Below are 14054 nucleotides of genomic sequence, written 5' to 3'. Positions count from 1 at the left end.
TGCTTTTTTCGTCTCTCAGATCAAAAACAAGTGAAATAGCTTGATAATATCATCATCATCGAATCCAAGAACGTGTTTGAGTTTAAATAGAATTCAATTTCCAAAATTTTGTACAAATAAAGAAAAAGAAACCCCAAAAATTAAATCTTTAATAAGCAAAAACAAACAATATGAAAAGATTAATCAGATCAGAAAACAAACCAAGAGGGACGACTCCAACTATTCTTGTTGTTCTTTCCTTGTTCCTTTGGAATTGTAATAATATCATTATCACATCCTCTTTTCTTGATTTTATTTTCGACTCTCTCTCAACAATTCCTTCTTTCTCTTTCTCTCTCTCTACGTATTTGCCTTTAATATTATTAGCTTCATATTTTGTGATTTCCCGAACGAAATTCCCTTTTGGGTTTCTTTGTTTTGACGATAGGTATTTGAAAGTTGAAATCTTTATGTCGGTTTTCGTCTGGGAACCCTAGTTTTTTTTTTGTGCGTGTAAAAATCTAGGGTTTCGTTCATACCTCGATTTTTCGACCTCTTCAATGGAGACTGGTTCGGAAGGAGAAAGCAATCGCAACATCAATGGTCAATCTGATGGATCCAAGAAACCTAAACGCCAGATGAAGACGCCTTTCCAACTCGGAACGCTTGAAAAAACCTATGCGTGTATGTTCTCATCTTTTTCTCCTTGTTTCAATTGCTTTATTCGTTTTCCGATTCAAATTCTTATAATTTCTGTGCTTATTTCGTTCTAGATTCGATAGATTTCATGTTAGTTTCTCCATGGCTATTCACCACACTTCATTGAGATGCATTTTCGTGTTGTTATAACTTCAAACTCCAAACATCATTTGTTTTTTTTTCTGCAAATTATGTTACTAGAGCTTATTTCATATCATGGTTATTGACTTCAACCTTTTGCAGTGGAGATGTATCCATCAGAGGCCACAAGGGCAAAACTGTCCGAAACTTTAGGGCTAACCGACCGCCAGTTGCAAATGTGGTTCTGCCACCGCCGGTTGAAAGACAAGAAAGAAGGGACTGTAAAACGGGCGGTAGGTGATGGTGGTGAGTCTTTGAAACCTTCCAAACAAGAATTGGTGGTGGTGGTTAGTGGCGGCGGTGGTGGTGGTGGGAGTGACCATGGTTCACGGTCTCGGTCACACCGTGAGTCATGGTCGCGGTCTCGGTCGGCATCAGGGTCAGAATCGGAATCGGAATCGGATTCCAATCGGTTTAAGGAACCATTGGTTCATAGCAGGGCGTATGAGGTGACACAAAAGAAGATGATGTTGAGAAGAGTAATTGAATGTGTTGAGGTTCAATTAGGTGAGCCATTGAGGGAAGATGGACCAATTCTTGGAATGGAGTTTGAAGAGCTTCCACCTGGAGCATTTGGAACACCAATAGGTATTTTATAATTTATGTCTATAAAAAGAAATAATGTCTATAAAAAAATGCCTTTTTGTACTTGAAGAAATGATGTATTATGCTATTGTGAATGGTGTATGCGAGTTTTCATCGTGTTCTCAAACTTCTCATGTTGGTTTTTGCTAATTTTATGTAATGAATGTAGTTCTTTTTTGTATTATTGTGTATGCCATGAATCTTTTTAGTGTTTTGTAGTGTAAGCATATAAAAAGTTGATAGAATGAAAGCATATTTTCGTATTATAGTGCATATCATGAATCTATTGTAGTGTTTTGTAGTGTGAAAATAATGAAAAATCGATAAAGTGAATGCAAAGCTTTGTATTATGATTAGAACATGAGTATGACAATTTACAATGTAGGGGTGGGTAAAACTGTAAAATCCTTTAGTTCTAAAGGGTAAAAAGTTACCCCGTTAACACCTCATTCTCGTATTTTTCTAATGTATTGTAGTTTGTATGCTTTTGTTGGATGACATATTCTTATTATGTTACTATGCTCCCATGACCTATGGTTTATTTACTCTTTAGTTTAGATTTATTGCTTGTTAATTATCGATAATTCTTCTAATTTATATATAATTTTTTTTCGTCTTTGACAGTTGCAAAAAAGCATCATGGACAAACCAACAGACATTCTTATGATGGAAATTTATTTGACCAATCCGATCCTCGGTCAATCAAAGTAAGTCCTCTACTTTTACTACAAACATTTTATCTTCTTTATTATAAAAAATATTGGAAAATTTAACATTCTTGTGATAAAAAATGGTAATTTTTTGTAGACTGAGGTGGGTGGTGTTCGTGAGCCTGTGGGCCCTAATATTAAACATGAACCGTATGGAGGTGTTTCTCGGTTATATGATTCACCAATTGGTTACTCAAGTGACCAAAGATTAGTTGTTCAAAATGGACAAATGCCACATGCTTCTTATGTTTCTCAAGGACAATTGAAAGGTGTTAGTTTAATTACACAAAAAGGTGAAATGATACATTTGTCCTCACCTACAAAAGATAATGATTTTATTCAACCAAACGAAGAAGTTATGCAAATGTGGAGGAAACGCAAGGTATGTGTATGTGTAAATGTAGTTTTTGGGATCTTTTCATAAATTAAAAGTGAAGAGAATGGATATAGATTTGGAAAGAATGGAGAAAACATAAAAGTTTTTGTGTTCTTTAGTTAATGAGAGAACCTAAGAGAAAGTTTTGGCTATCTTTCTCTTCAACTTTTTTAAGACAATACTACCCTCGACTCAAGAACATGAAATATACATAATACTTGTCATGTTCTTTCTCTTTCTTTCAAAGTACATTGTCTTAATAAGAAAAAAGATTCAAAGTACGTTGCTATTTCTTGTTGTATATTGATTTATGTTTGCTCTTGTAGAGTGAGGATGTTGTTGGTGGAAGGGAAGGTCAACAATCTAATGAAAAGAGGATGCGAAAAGAGCTCGAGAAGCAAGATTTGATGAGGCGAAAGGTACAAGTATCTTTGGGGGTGTTTGGATGTGAGTTTTGAAAGTGATTATGTGATACTGAATAAGTAGAATCAAATAATCAACAGTAGTAAAACTAAAATATTTGCAAAAGATAGAGTTTGGTTGTGTTTTTTGCTGCTTGAAGTTAATCGAGTTTTTTTAGCAAATTCTCACTATTGAAGGAAAAAAAACTAGATAAATGGGATAAATGTTAGAAATAGCAATCCACTTCCATATATTTGTATACTATAGCATTAGCATCTACTTTTATTTCTTTCAAAGTTCTTTTTATCATAGTTGTGAAAATTTCTATGAACCCTAAATAATCAAACACTAAATCTTGATTATTACATCCAAACACCCTGTTAGAATTATTGATATTGTTTTAGGATTGTAATAGAGTCTTATATTTTTACAATTTCTTGTATTAGAGAGAAGAGCAAATGAAGAAAGAAATGGAGAAACAAGATCGTGAGAGGCGAAAGGAAGAAGAGAGAATGATGCGTGAAAAACAAAGACAAGAGGAAAGATTTCAACGTGAAGAAAAACGTGAAATGGAAAGGAGAGAGAAGTTTTTACAAAAGGAATCTTTGAAAGCAGAAAGAAGAAGACAAAAAGAAGAGCTTCGAAAAGAAAGAGAAGCAATAAAACTCAAAGCTGCCATTGAAAAGGCAGCAGCACGAAAAATTGCTAAAGAATCAATGGAGTTAATTGAAGATGAAAGATTGGAATTGTTGGAATTGGCTGCTTCTAGCAAAGGCTTGACTTCAATAGTTTCACTTGATTATGAAACTTCACAAAATCTTGATTCTTTTCGAGGTATATATTTTCTTACAACTTTGCTTAATGCTTATTATATAAAGTATAAACACCATTCTCTTATTGATGACATTTGTTTTCGTGTACATGGTTGTGTCTATTTTGTCATTATCGAAGGGTATTTTAGGCAGATACTTGAAGAATGATTTTTTCTTTTCTCCTACATAATCAAGTTTCATCCTTTTTCAGATCTCTTATGTGTATTCCCACCAAAGTCTGTTCAAGTGAGATTAAAAAGGCCATTTTCAATTCATCCATGGATTGATTCAGAAGAAAATGTTGGAAATCTTCTTATGGTAGGTTCATAATTTGCATTTCTTTTGTTACTTTAAAATTTGATTTTATTATAGTTGTTGATAATAGTAACATTACCTTATTTTTTAAAACCAAAAATTTACTCACATTATCTACCAATATGGATAATGCACTTTATTTGTTACATATTGTTCTTATCACTAAAAAAATGTGCTGTTTTTATGTTTAAAGAAATGTCAACATGTTGATTGTATTTCCTGCAATCTACCCTTTTAAAAAGAGAAATATACCCCTAACTATTTGCTTTTTGTTCCAGGTTTGGAGATTTTGTATGACATTTACCGATGTTCTTGGCCTTTGGCCTTTTACCCTTGATGAATTTGTTCAAGCTCTTCATGATTACGTGAGTTTCACAAAGAATAATCTTTAATTTTCTTCTTTTTCTATTTGTGAGACCCTTCAAATAACTTTTTTCTTTTTCGAGTTATCAGGATTCAAGATTATTGGGAGAGGTTCACATTGCTCTGTTGAAGCTGATCATAAGAGATATTGAAGATGTTGCAAGGACACCCTCAGGTGGGCCCGGAACAAATCAATACACAGTTGCCAATCCTGAAGGTGGTCATCCTCAAATTGTTGAAGGGGTAATTTTCTATAAAATCCATTTATATATATATATATATATATATATATATATATATATATATATATATATATATATATTCATTTTGTTACCTATGTGTATAAGAAAAAATTTGGAAGAACAAGGCTATATAATTGGGTAGAATTTAAAAAAAGCTGGAGGTACTATGTTACTTGTAATATAAAAAAATGAAAGTAGGATGCTATAATGAACATATAAATGAAAGTTATATTGCTATTTCTTGTATTTAACATTTTTTTCTAATATGGTTGTTGACAAATGGTGTGTTTTACTAGGCATATATGTGGGGCTTTGACATACGCAATTGGCTTAAACATTTAAACCCGCTGACGTGGCCTGAAGTACTTCGACAATTTGCTTTATCAGCAGGCTTTGGGCCCCACTTGAAAAAAGATAAAGGAAAACGTTCAGGCTTGACTGAAAATGATGAGGTGCATACATGTTCTTTAATTTGATCTTTTTGTTTGTGGTGTAAATTTGTGGATTGTGTATGAAAAAACTAAGACTATTAAGTAGTATTTGGTACGATGGAATCCGGGAAGGAATGGAATGGGTGATTCCATTGGTATGAAAAAGACGGAATGAAATGGACCATTCTTGAAGTAATGTGATTCCTTCCCTTTTCTTATTATGAAATGGAATGAAAAAAATTCAATAGAAACCATTTTTTGTTTATGTAACTATTTGATGACAAATCGTCTTCAAATTTTTTACGTGTAAGTCGATTATGAAAACTACTCTATTTACTTGCTTATTCCATTTCCATTACCCTGTCCATTTCCATTCCATTCTTTCATCATTCCATTCCCTTCCATGATTCCATCCAACCAAATAGTCACTAACTAGTATTTGATTTTCTTGTGCAGAGTAAAGGCAATGAGGATGTAATTACAATGCTAAGAAATGGTTCAGCTGCTGAAAATGCATTTACATTAATGCAAGAAAAAGGAGTTTCTCTTCAAAGAAAGTCAAGGCATCGTTTGACTCCTGGAACAGTCAAATTCGCCGCCTATCATGTTCTTTGTCTTGAGGGACCCACAGGCCTAAACGTATTAGAACTCGCTGAAAAAATTCAGGTTTTTTATTTTTTTTATTAAACTTTATATTTTAACAACTCCCCTTTTTGTTTCTTTATTCTTATGTTTTCTTTCTTTTTGAAGAAAACTGGTCTTCGTGATCTTACAACAAGCAAGACACCCGATGCTTCAATCTCTGTTGCATTATCGCGGGACCCGATTTTGTTTGAAAGAATTGCGCCTTCAACGTATTGTGTAAGGCCTGCATTTAGGAAGGATCCTGCAGATGCTGAGGAAGTGATTTCATCTGCTAAAGAGAAGATACAAAGCTATGCAAATGGGATTTTGGCTGGGGTCAATGCTGAAGATGTTGAGAAAGATGAAGATTATGAATGTGATGTTGCTGAGGGGACTGAAATCGATGATTTTGGTACTTCATCTACTATTGAAGAAGTTAAGACAGAAGAGGTTGATGTAGATATAAAACAAGAATATGAAAATACCGGTGAGTTTTGATCCTTTAAGGCTGCGGTTTTAGCTTTCTAGGGATGTTTTCGATGATTAGGACGAGAAGGGTATTTACGTCTTTTGCACATACGAGAGATCGAGAGCAAGTCCATTTCCCGCCTTGTTCCACCTTTTTTGGATGGGGACAAAAATTGTAATTTTGCCTCATTGATATCAGTCTCATTCCCAGTCCAATGCAAGCCAAACACATGTTTTATTCTGTCCTGTGTTGTGTTACAAATGGGCTTGTAGGGCCCATTTGTTATACAGGACAAAACATGCCCTTGTATGTGTTTGGCATGTATTGGACTAGGACTGAGACTGATGTCAATGAGACAAAAATTACAATTTTTATCCCCATCCAAAAAGGTGGAACAAGGCGGGACATGGACTTGCTCTTGATCTCTCATGTGTGTAAAAGACGTAAATGCCCTTCTCATCTTGATCATCGAAAACATCCCTAGAAAGCTTCTACATATAGTTGTATAGAGAGTTACTCCAATTTTATGGTTTGTTGAATTAGAAATGATTTCATAATTGTTTGCTTTTAAAGTTATTGGTGCAAGTAGTATCAATCAAGGAAGTAGTGAAGTTGATGAAAGAATATCAGGAGAAGCGTGGGTTCAAGGGCTTACTGAAGGAGAATATTCGGATCTTTGTGTGGAGGATCGACTCAGTGCTCTAGTTGCTTTAATTGGTATCGCAAATGAAGGAAACATTATCCGTGTAGTTCTTGAGGTAATTATAAAAATAAAAAAAAAATCAAAATTTAAAAAGTTTTTGTTTATATTTTGTCATCTTATATACGACCCTTGTACAGGATCGCTTAGATGCTGCAACTGCTGTGAGAAAGCAAATGTGGACAGAAGCACAACTCGATAAAAAACGCATGAAAGAAGAATTCATATCCAAATTTCAAGATTCTTCCTTAGTGGAAGGTGGTCAAAGCCCATTGATGCCCACCATTGACAATAAAGTCAATGATGGGATACTACAAACGGGTCAAGATAGTTCCGTGGGTCAACCCACGGGTCAAAATCAAATTCATAATAACGGATATAACACAGCTGAAAGATCAAGGTTGCAATTGAAGGCTTTTATAGGTCATAAAGCAGAAGAAATGTATATGTATAGATCTTTACCCTTGGGTCAAGATAGAAGGCGAAACCGTTATTGGCAATTTGTTGCATCTACTTCTAGTAATGATCCGGGGTCTGGAAGGATATTTGTGGAATTACAAAATGGTTGTTGGAGACTAATCGATTCAGAAGAGGTAATAAACTTTATAAATTATTTAATTGTTTTGAAGAAAATGTTAAGACTTAAGAGTTATATTTTAGGGTGTTTATTCAATCTTTCTTCTTGATGCAGGCGTTTGATGCTCTTTTGACATCATTAGACACACGTGGGACCCGCGAATCCCATTTACATGTAATGCTACAAAAAATCGAGACATCATTCAAAGAAAACATCAAAAGAAACATCAATTTCCCCAAAAACACAAATCGAAATGTCTTGATTTCTGATTCAACCGAACAATCACCTTCTTTCAACATTGAGCTTGGAAGGAATGAATTTGAGAAAAAGAATGCAATGAAAAGGTATCAAGATCTTGAGACATGGATGTGGAAAGAATGTTTGTATTCATCAAATTTATCTGCAATGACACATGGGAAACAAAGATGTGTTCCTTTACATGGAGTTTGTGATTTTTGCCATGCGTGTTATTGCTTCGAGAACGTGAATTGTCCTATTTGCCCCCGGTGTTGTAGGCCGTTTAGTTCGTTTGGGGGTAAATTGAGTTACCCTGAAGAAATTCGGGAAAATGTTGGTGATTTTAATGATTTGTGTGATTGGGATGTTAATGATCCATTGAGAATCCGATTGATTAAGTCTTTATTAACTTTCTTGGAGGTATGAATATAATATAATTATAATATGATTACATAAAGAGATTATTATTTTATATTTTGTATTGTATTATCATCGAGTCTTGTTTGACTTTTTTATTTATTTATAATTTCAGGCTTCGGTTCCTTTTGAGGCATTGCAATCTTCTTGGATGGATAACAATAGGAATGCATGGGGTTCAAAGTTGCATTGTTCTTTGTCGCCTTTGGATCTTCTTCAGGTAATTTTGTTTTTTCTTGTTAAGTGTTGTCTGATTAAGGGCAAATTTGTAAAATATTAGGACTTAATAGTTAATAACATGAATTAAATTTGGTTGTAGATTGTTACATGGTTTGAAAGTGTGATAAAGCGGGACCACCTGTCATTAAACTTTGAGACGACAGAGGAGCTTCTTGGAACCTCCGGTGTACCGGAAAAGGCTGTTTCCGGCACCGGTTCAGTCCCGCTCCTTCCGTGGGTCCCACAAACAACAGCTGCTGTGACTCTAAGGCTTTTAGAGCTTGATGCTTCAATTTCCTATACCCCTGAACAAAAAGCTGAAATCCATTTGGTAGATGAATCAAATGATGTCTTAATGGAGGTATTATCACTTTCTATTAAAGTTTTTCTTGTAATTTACCCAAAAGAAACAATATTATTGTATGAAATTCCGGATTTAACCTTGTTTCTCTAACAGAAAGCACCATTGAAGTTCACGTTCTTGAAGAACATCGGGAAAACCGTATCCGATACGGAACATGGAAAATTAATTAAACCGCCTCGTGGCGGCGTTGGTGGACGGAACCGTGGCGGCAAGTGGCGGCAACGGGCGGCAGGTGGAGGTTCAATGTCGGCCTCCGGCAGCCGGCAAAACTTCAGAGACAGTGCCACAATGAGTCAAGTCATGAAGCAACAAGCACATGGAAGAGGCCGGAGAACAATCAGGCGAAAAAGAATTGAAAAAACCATTGAAGAAGAAGAAGAAGAAGAACCGATGAGAAATTTTGAAAATGAAGAGTGGGTTAATGAACCTGTTGAGAAAATGGAAACGGATGATGCTGTGAATTTTCATATTAGTGAAGGTGAAGATGAAGAAGATGAAGATGAAAGTGAAGATGAAGGAGATGATGAACATCGGGTGGAGTTTGAAATGATGGGGAATGAGGAAAGTCTAGGGTATGGAGTTGCAAATAATGAAAGTAGATGGGCAGAAGTGGAAATGAGTGAAGATGAAGGGTTTAAAGGTGTTGAAGAAGAAGAAGAAGAAGAAGATGATGATGATGGGATTATGAATGATGATTATGTAGATGGGGATGATGGAAGGAATTTTAAGGTTGAGGATTCGGATTCTTTTGGTTCGGGGGATTTTAGTGATTGAAGCCCATAAAATATATATCATTTTTGAAGGTAGCATATGATTTTAAATTCTTTCTTCTTTTTTGTGGTTTTTTTAGTTGTTATACAGCAGCATATATATAACTAGTCCATGTTTTCTTTTGCAAAATCAATCACGTAGGAAGCAAAATAAAAGCGTTTTGTAATTTGAGGTTTTCTTGTTGTATATTTGTTTGTGTACGATGGTGCCTTTGTTAGCCTATACAAGTCAAAACCCTCAACTCCATCAGCTTTCATCCTCCACGTGTAGCACCTGAATTTTGTGGGTAAACTAAAATTAAAATTAAATAAATACAAAGTAATTAAAAATATTTACTTGAAAGGTTAATGTTGGAGTTGATGTATGTATATTTGATTTAACATTTCAAACTAGTGTGGTGATTGTTTGTAAGAATGATTAATGTATGGGGACAAATTAAAAGCCAAGGGATTTAGTTTGATAGTTGAAAAGTCTTGGATATGGTTTATTTTGCTAAAATAAGGAAGGGAGGGACTAGTCTTGCCAAAACGCCAAAGTTTAAAAGTCTTGACCCCTACCAATACCATTCCGTCCATCATTAGTGATACAAATCGATTTCTAGCATTAACACCAAGGGGGTGTTTGGGATATCTTTTGAGAGGGCAAAAGAACTTTTGGGAAAAGATAAAAGACAAAAGATGTTTGGAAAAAGCTCTTTAAAAGTTCCTTCTGAATTTTTTAAAGAAGGAAAACTGACTTTTTGGAAAAGTCAGGGAAATCTGGCTTTTTGAAACTTTTCCCAAAAGTTCTTTTGTCCTCTGAAAAGATACCCCAAACACCCCCAAGTGTTAACGTCTATGTGTCAACTTTATTCTTCATTTTAACAATGATGAATTAACTCTTTGATCCACTAATGGCATTGATTTAATAGGTTTAGTGGTGGCTTCTAGTGTTATATTACTAATATATTAATATTTAAGTTAATCCATCATTTTGGTCAAATTCTCATAGATAGAACTTTGGTGAATATTTTGAACACTAGTCATTATGGATCACTTTTTGATCCATATAAATTCGAATTTGACCATGGATTGTTGTTATGTAATACGCCCCCCACCCCTACCATCCACTCCTTGCACTGACGTCGACACAGATCATTGGTGTCTTCCTCGACTATTTCTATAGTCCGCTTCTTTCTTATGGGTGTATCTCTACTCTCCCCAATCACAAAGCCAATTCCACTAGGTGCTTTATTATTCAAAAAAATGATTAGTATTTTGATGCTTTATTATTCAAAAAAATGATTAATATTTTGATGCTGCTATTCTCAAGATACTATGTCGATTATATGCTCTATTCTTAATGATGTCCCAGTTAAATACAATAATTTTGAATACAACTTGTTGGGTAATCTTCACATAATGGGCTGATTTGAATAATGGGTATGAGTCAAAAAGATTAGTTTTTATATGTTTTATCTAGTATTTGAATAAAAGAGATTTGACCAGGTTCAAAGCAAGAAAAACATGGTGTACCTGGTCTTATAGAGTCCTATTCTAGTGGCTAGGTTTTAGTTTGTTTTTCTTTAATTTCCGTTGTGTATTGTAGGCTATTTATATCCCCCATTTACTTTTGGATTTATGTGAGAGCAGTTTTTCTGTGAAAACAAAGTCTCCATCTGTTTTCTTCTTATTTTCTTTTCGTCTATAGCAACAACAGGGAACAACTCTTAGTTTTCTTTCTTATTTGTTTAAAGGTTGCAGGGACTGTTCCAGCATTTTGGTATTAGAGCCTTAGGGCTCGTGGGATCTGTGGGAGGGGTTCTATTAAACCATAATAGAGTCCAGAGAAAGTAGAAGCTCTGTGAGCCGAACAAAGTTCTGTGTGAGCTGAGTTCATAGCTCGAAATATGTGTGATTGAGTTTTTGTTTTGATGATTAATATGTGTGTTGAGTAAGTGTTGTGTGCTGAATTTAAGTTCTGAGTGAACAAAGAAGACAGGAACTGTGTAGTAAAGCTAATACTACCTCCGTCCCAAATTGGTAGTCCACTTTTGACTTTTGCAGTCTTTTTTCTTCAACTTTGACCTTTAATAGTTTTATTTTTGATAGATAATACTTGATGCAAAATATATTAATGGCTTGTATTTTATATGTTTTTCAATTGTTATAAGTTTTATCAAGTAATATATAACACAAATAAAAATATTTAAGTTCAAAGTTGAAGACAAAAGACTTCAAAAGTCAAAAGTGGACTATCAATTTGGGACGGAGGGAGTATAAGTGAAGAAGCTAGTAAAAGTGAGAAAGAAGATCAGAAGACAAGTTTTTGGTGCAACTGCAAGTGTGTGTGGGTGGTTTGAAGAAAGGAAGAAGATCTTAAATAATTCAGATTTGTGTGATCTGTGTGGTTGGTACTTTACAAGAAGAAAGGATCGAGTTAGGGACGATGCCAACAACAAATCCTGGTGGTGCAAGTCAGGTTGTACCCATGAGCAGTCAAAGTATCCCATTGCAATGCCCCAAGTTAACAGATACAAACTATACAAGTTGGTCGATTATGGTGGATTCGATCCTACAAGCATATGGTTTATGGGAAGCGGTTTATCCGGAAACGGGTTGGGCGGTGGAGGCAAAGAAAAATCTAATGGAAAGAGCATTTGTGTTTCAAACTCTACCTGAAGATATATTGCTTCAAGTGGCTAAGCATAAGGATGAAAAAGATGTGTGGGAGGCGCTTCGTGTGCGGTATTTGAGAGCCGAAAGAGTTCAAAAGGCGAGACTTCAAACACTTAGAACCAAGCTACAGATGTTGAAGATGAAAGGGGGTGATACGATTGATGAGTTTTTGGGGAAACTTAGTGAGATTGCATCCAAATTCAAGAGTCTTGGGTCTAGCTTGGAGGATGAGATAGTGGTAAGAAAACTACTAAATTCGGTTCCTAAGAATTTTTTGCAGATTGTTGCATCTATTGATCAATACCTCGAGATAGAGGACATGTCACTTGAGGAAGCTGTGGGAAGGTTGAAGGAATATGAAGAGAGAATCAAGGTTCTTGATAAGATAATAATGATCAAAATCAAAACAAGCTTTTATTGTCAAAAGAGGAATGGGAAGAGAGAACCAAGCGTGGTAACTTCAATCAAGATCAATTTGGACAAGGAAGAGGTCGGGGTCAAAGATGGGGTCGTGGTAGAGGTCGAGATGGTCAGTTCCAAAGCTATGAAGATTGAAGGGAACATGGTATGTATCGAGACAACAGACATATTAAATGCTATAATTGTCAAGAATATGGACATTATACAGCTGAGTGTCCTAAGAAAGAAATAAAAGAAGAAGTTAATTTGACTCAAGATGATGATGAACCTATAACACTACTTTGAAGAATCAAATTATTGTCAAGATTAAGGGGTGAGTGTTGGGTAATCTTGACATAATGGGATGATTTGAATAATGGGTATGAGTAAAAAAGATTAGTTTTTATTTGTTTTATCTAGTATTTGAATAAAAGAGATTTTACTAGGTTCAAAGCAAGAAAAACGTTGTGTACCTGGTCTTATAGAGTCCTATTCTAGTGGCTAGGTTTTAGTTTGTTTTTCTTTAATTTCCGTTGTGTATTGTAGGCTATTTATATCCCCCATTTACTTTTGGATTTATGTGAGAGCAGTTTTTCTGTGAAAACAAAGTCTCCATCTGTTTTCTTCTTATTTTCTTGAGAAAATTAATGAAATAACCAAAAGTTGGGGGGGGGGGGTGTTTTCAGCAAATAACCATGAAATTTTGAGTTTTGGAAAATGACCATGAGATCCGCAAAGGGGGTTCTGCGGATCCCTTTACTCCTTTGAGGAACGACGCACAGTACTGCGGAAATGACGTGGCATCGCTAAAAAACAATTTTTTTGGGGGTTCTAATGGTTCTGCAGAGGTGTTTCTGCGGATCTTGTGAACACCTCTGCAGATCGTTTAATGTCTCTAAGGAATGGGTAAATACTTAAAAATCCTAAAAAAATTCTCTTAAAACATTGTTCATACCCTTTCCTCATAGACGTTAAACGATCCGTAGAGGTGTTCACAAGATATGTAGAGACACCTCTGCGGAGCCTTAAAAACCCCCAAAAAAATTTGTCTTTTAGTGCTGCCACCTCATTTCCACAGAGGTGTGCTAAGTTCCTCAGAGACATTAAGTGATCTGCTGAGCCCCCTCCGCGGATCTGATGGTCATTTTACGAAACTCAAAATTTCATGGTTATTTGCTGAAAACACCCCTAACTTTTGGTTATTTAAGGAATTTTCTCTATTTTCTTTTCGTGTACAGCAACAACAGGGAACAACTCTTAGTTTTCTTTTTTATTTGTTTAGAGGTTGCATGGGCTGTTTCAACATGTTTTTACCATCAGTTTTGTGTACAAAAAATGTGATCACTCAATCTTTGTTTACTATAATTGTAATGATGTCACTTATTTACTTTTATATGTAGATGACATTATTCTTACTACATCACCAACCAACTTCATACATTGCTTGGAAATTCTCCATGGATGACCTTGGACCATTGACTTATTTTTTGGGCATATCCATCAACCGTCATTCGAGTGGTCCCTTTCTCAATCGGATGCAATATGCCAAACACATCATTGAACAT

At 35.2% G+C, this 14054-nt stretch overlaps 1 protein-coding gene across 1 annotated transcript; it reads left to right on the top strand.

The window, feature by feature from the left end:
* The first annotated feature begins 9 nt into the window (after positions 1-9).
* LOC145062804 (homeobox-1) lies at positions 10-9599 on the top strand. The gene is made up of 18 exons (XM_079010396.1): positions 10-663; positions 922-1407; positions 2029-2111; positions 2212-2496; positions 2817-2909; positions 3339-3726; positions 3916-4022; positions 4298-4384; positions 4473-4625; positions 4921-5076; positions 5512-5721; positions 5806-6166; positions 6722-6906; positions 6989-7441; positions 7540-8082; positions 8195-8299; positions 8399-8659; positions 8756-9599. Exons 1-18 carry the CDS (start codon positions 540-542, stop codon positions 9434-9436), a joined length of 4761 nt encoding a protein of 1586 aa, XP_078866522.1. The 5' UTR covers positions 10-539; the 3' UTR covers positions 9437-9599.
* The last annotated feature ends 4455 nt before the right edge of the window (positions 9600-14054 follow it).

Source organism: Lactuca serriola, chromosome 7 (assembly GCF_051521515.1).
Source record: "Lactuca serriola cultivar US96UC23 chromosome 7, Lser_US96UC23_V15, whole genome shotgun sequence".
In the NCBI taxonomy this organism is placed as follows: domain Eukaryota; kingdom Viridiplantae; phylum Streptophyta; class Magnoliopsida; order Asterales; family Asteraceae; genus Lactuca; species Lactuca serriola.
Note: the sequence above shows the minus strand (reverse complement) of the source record. Positions and strands in the feature narration are given on the sequence as shown.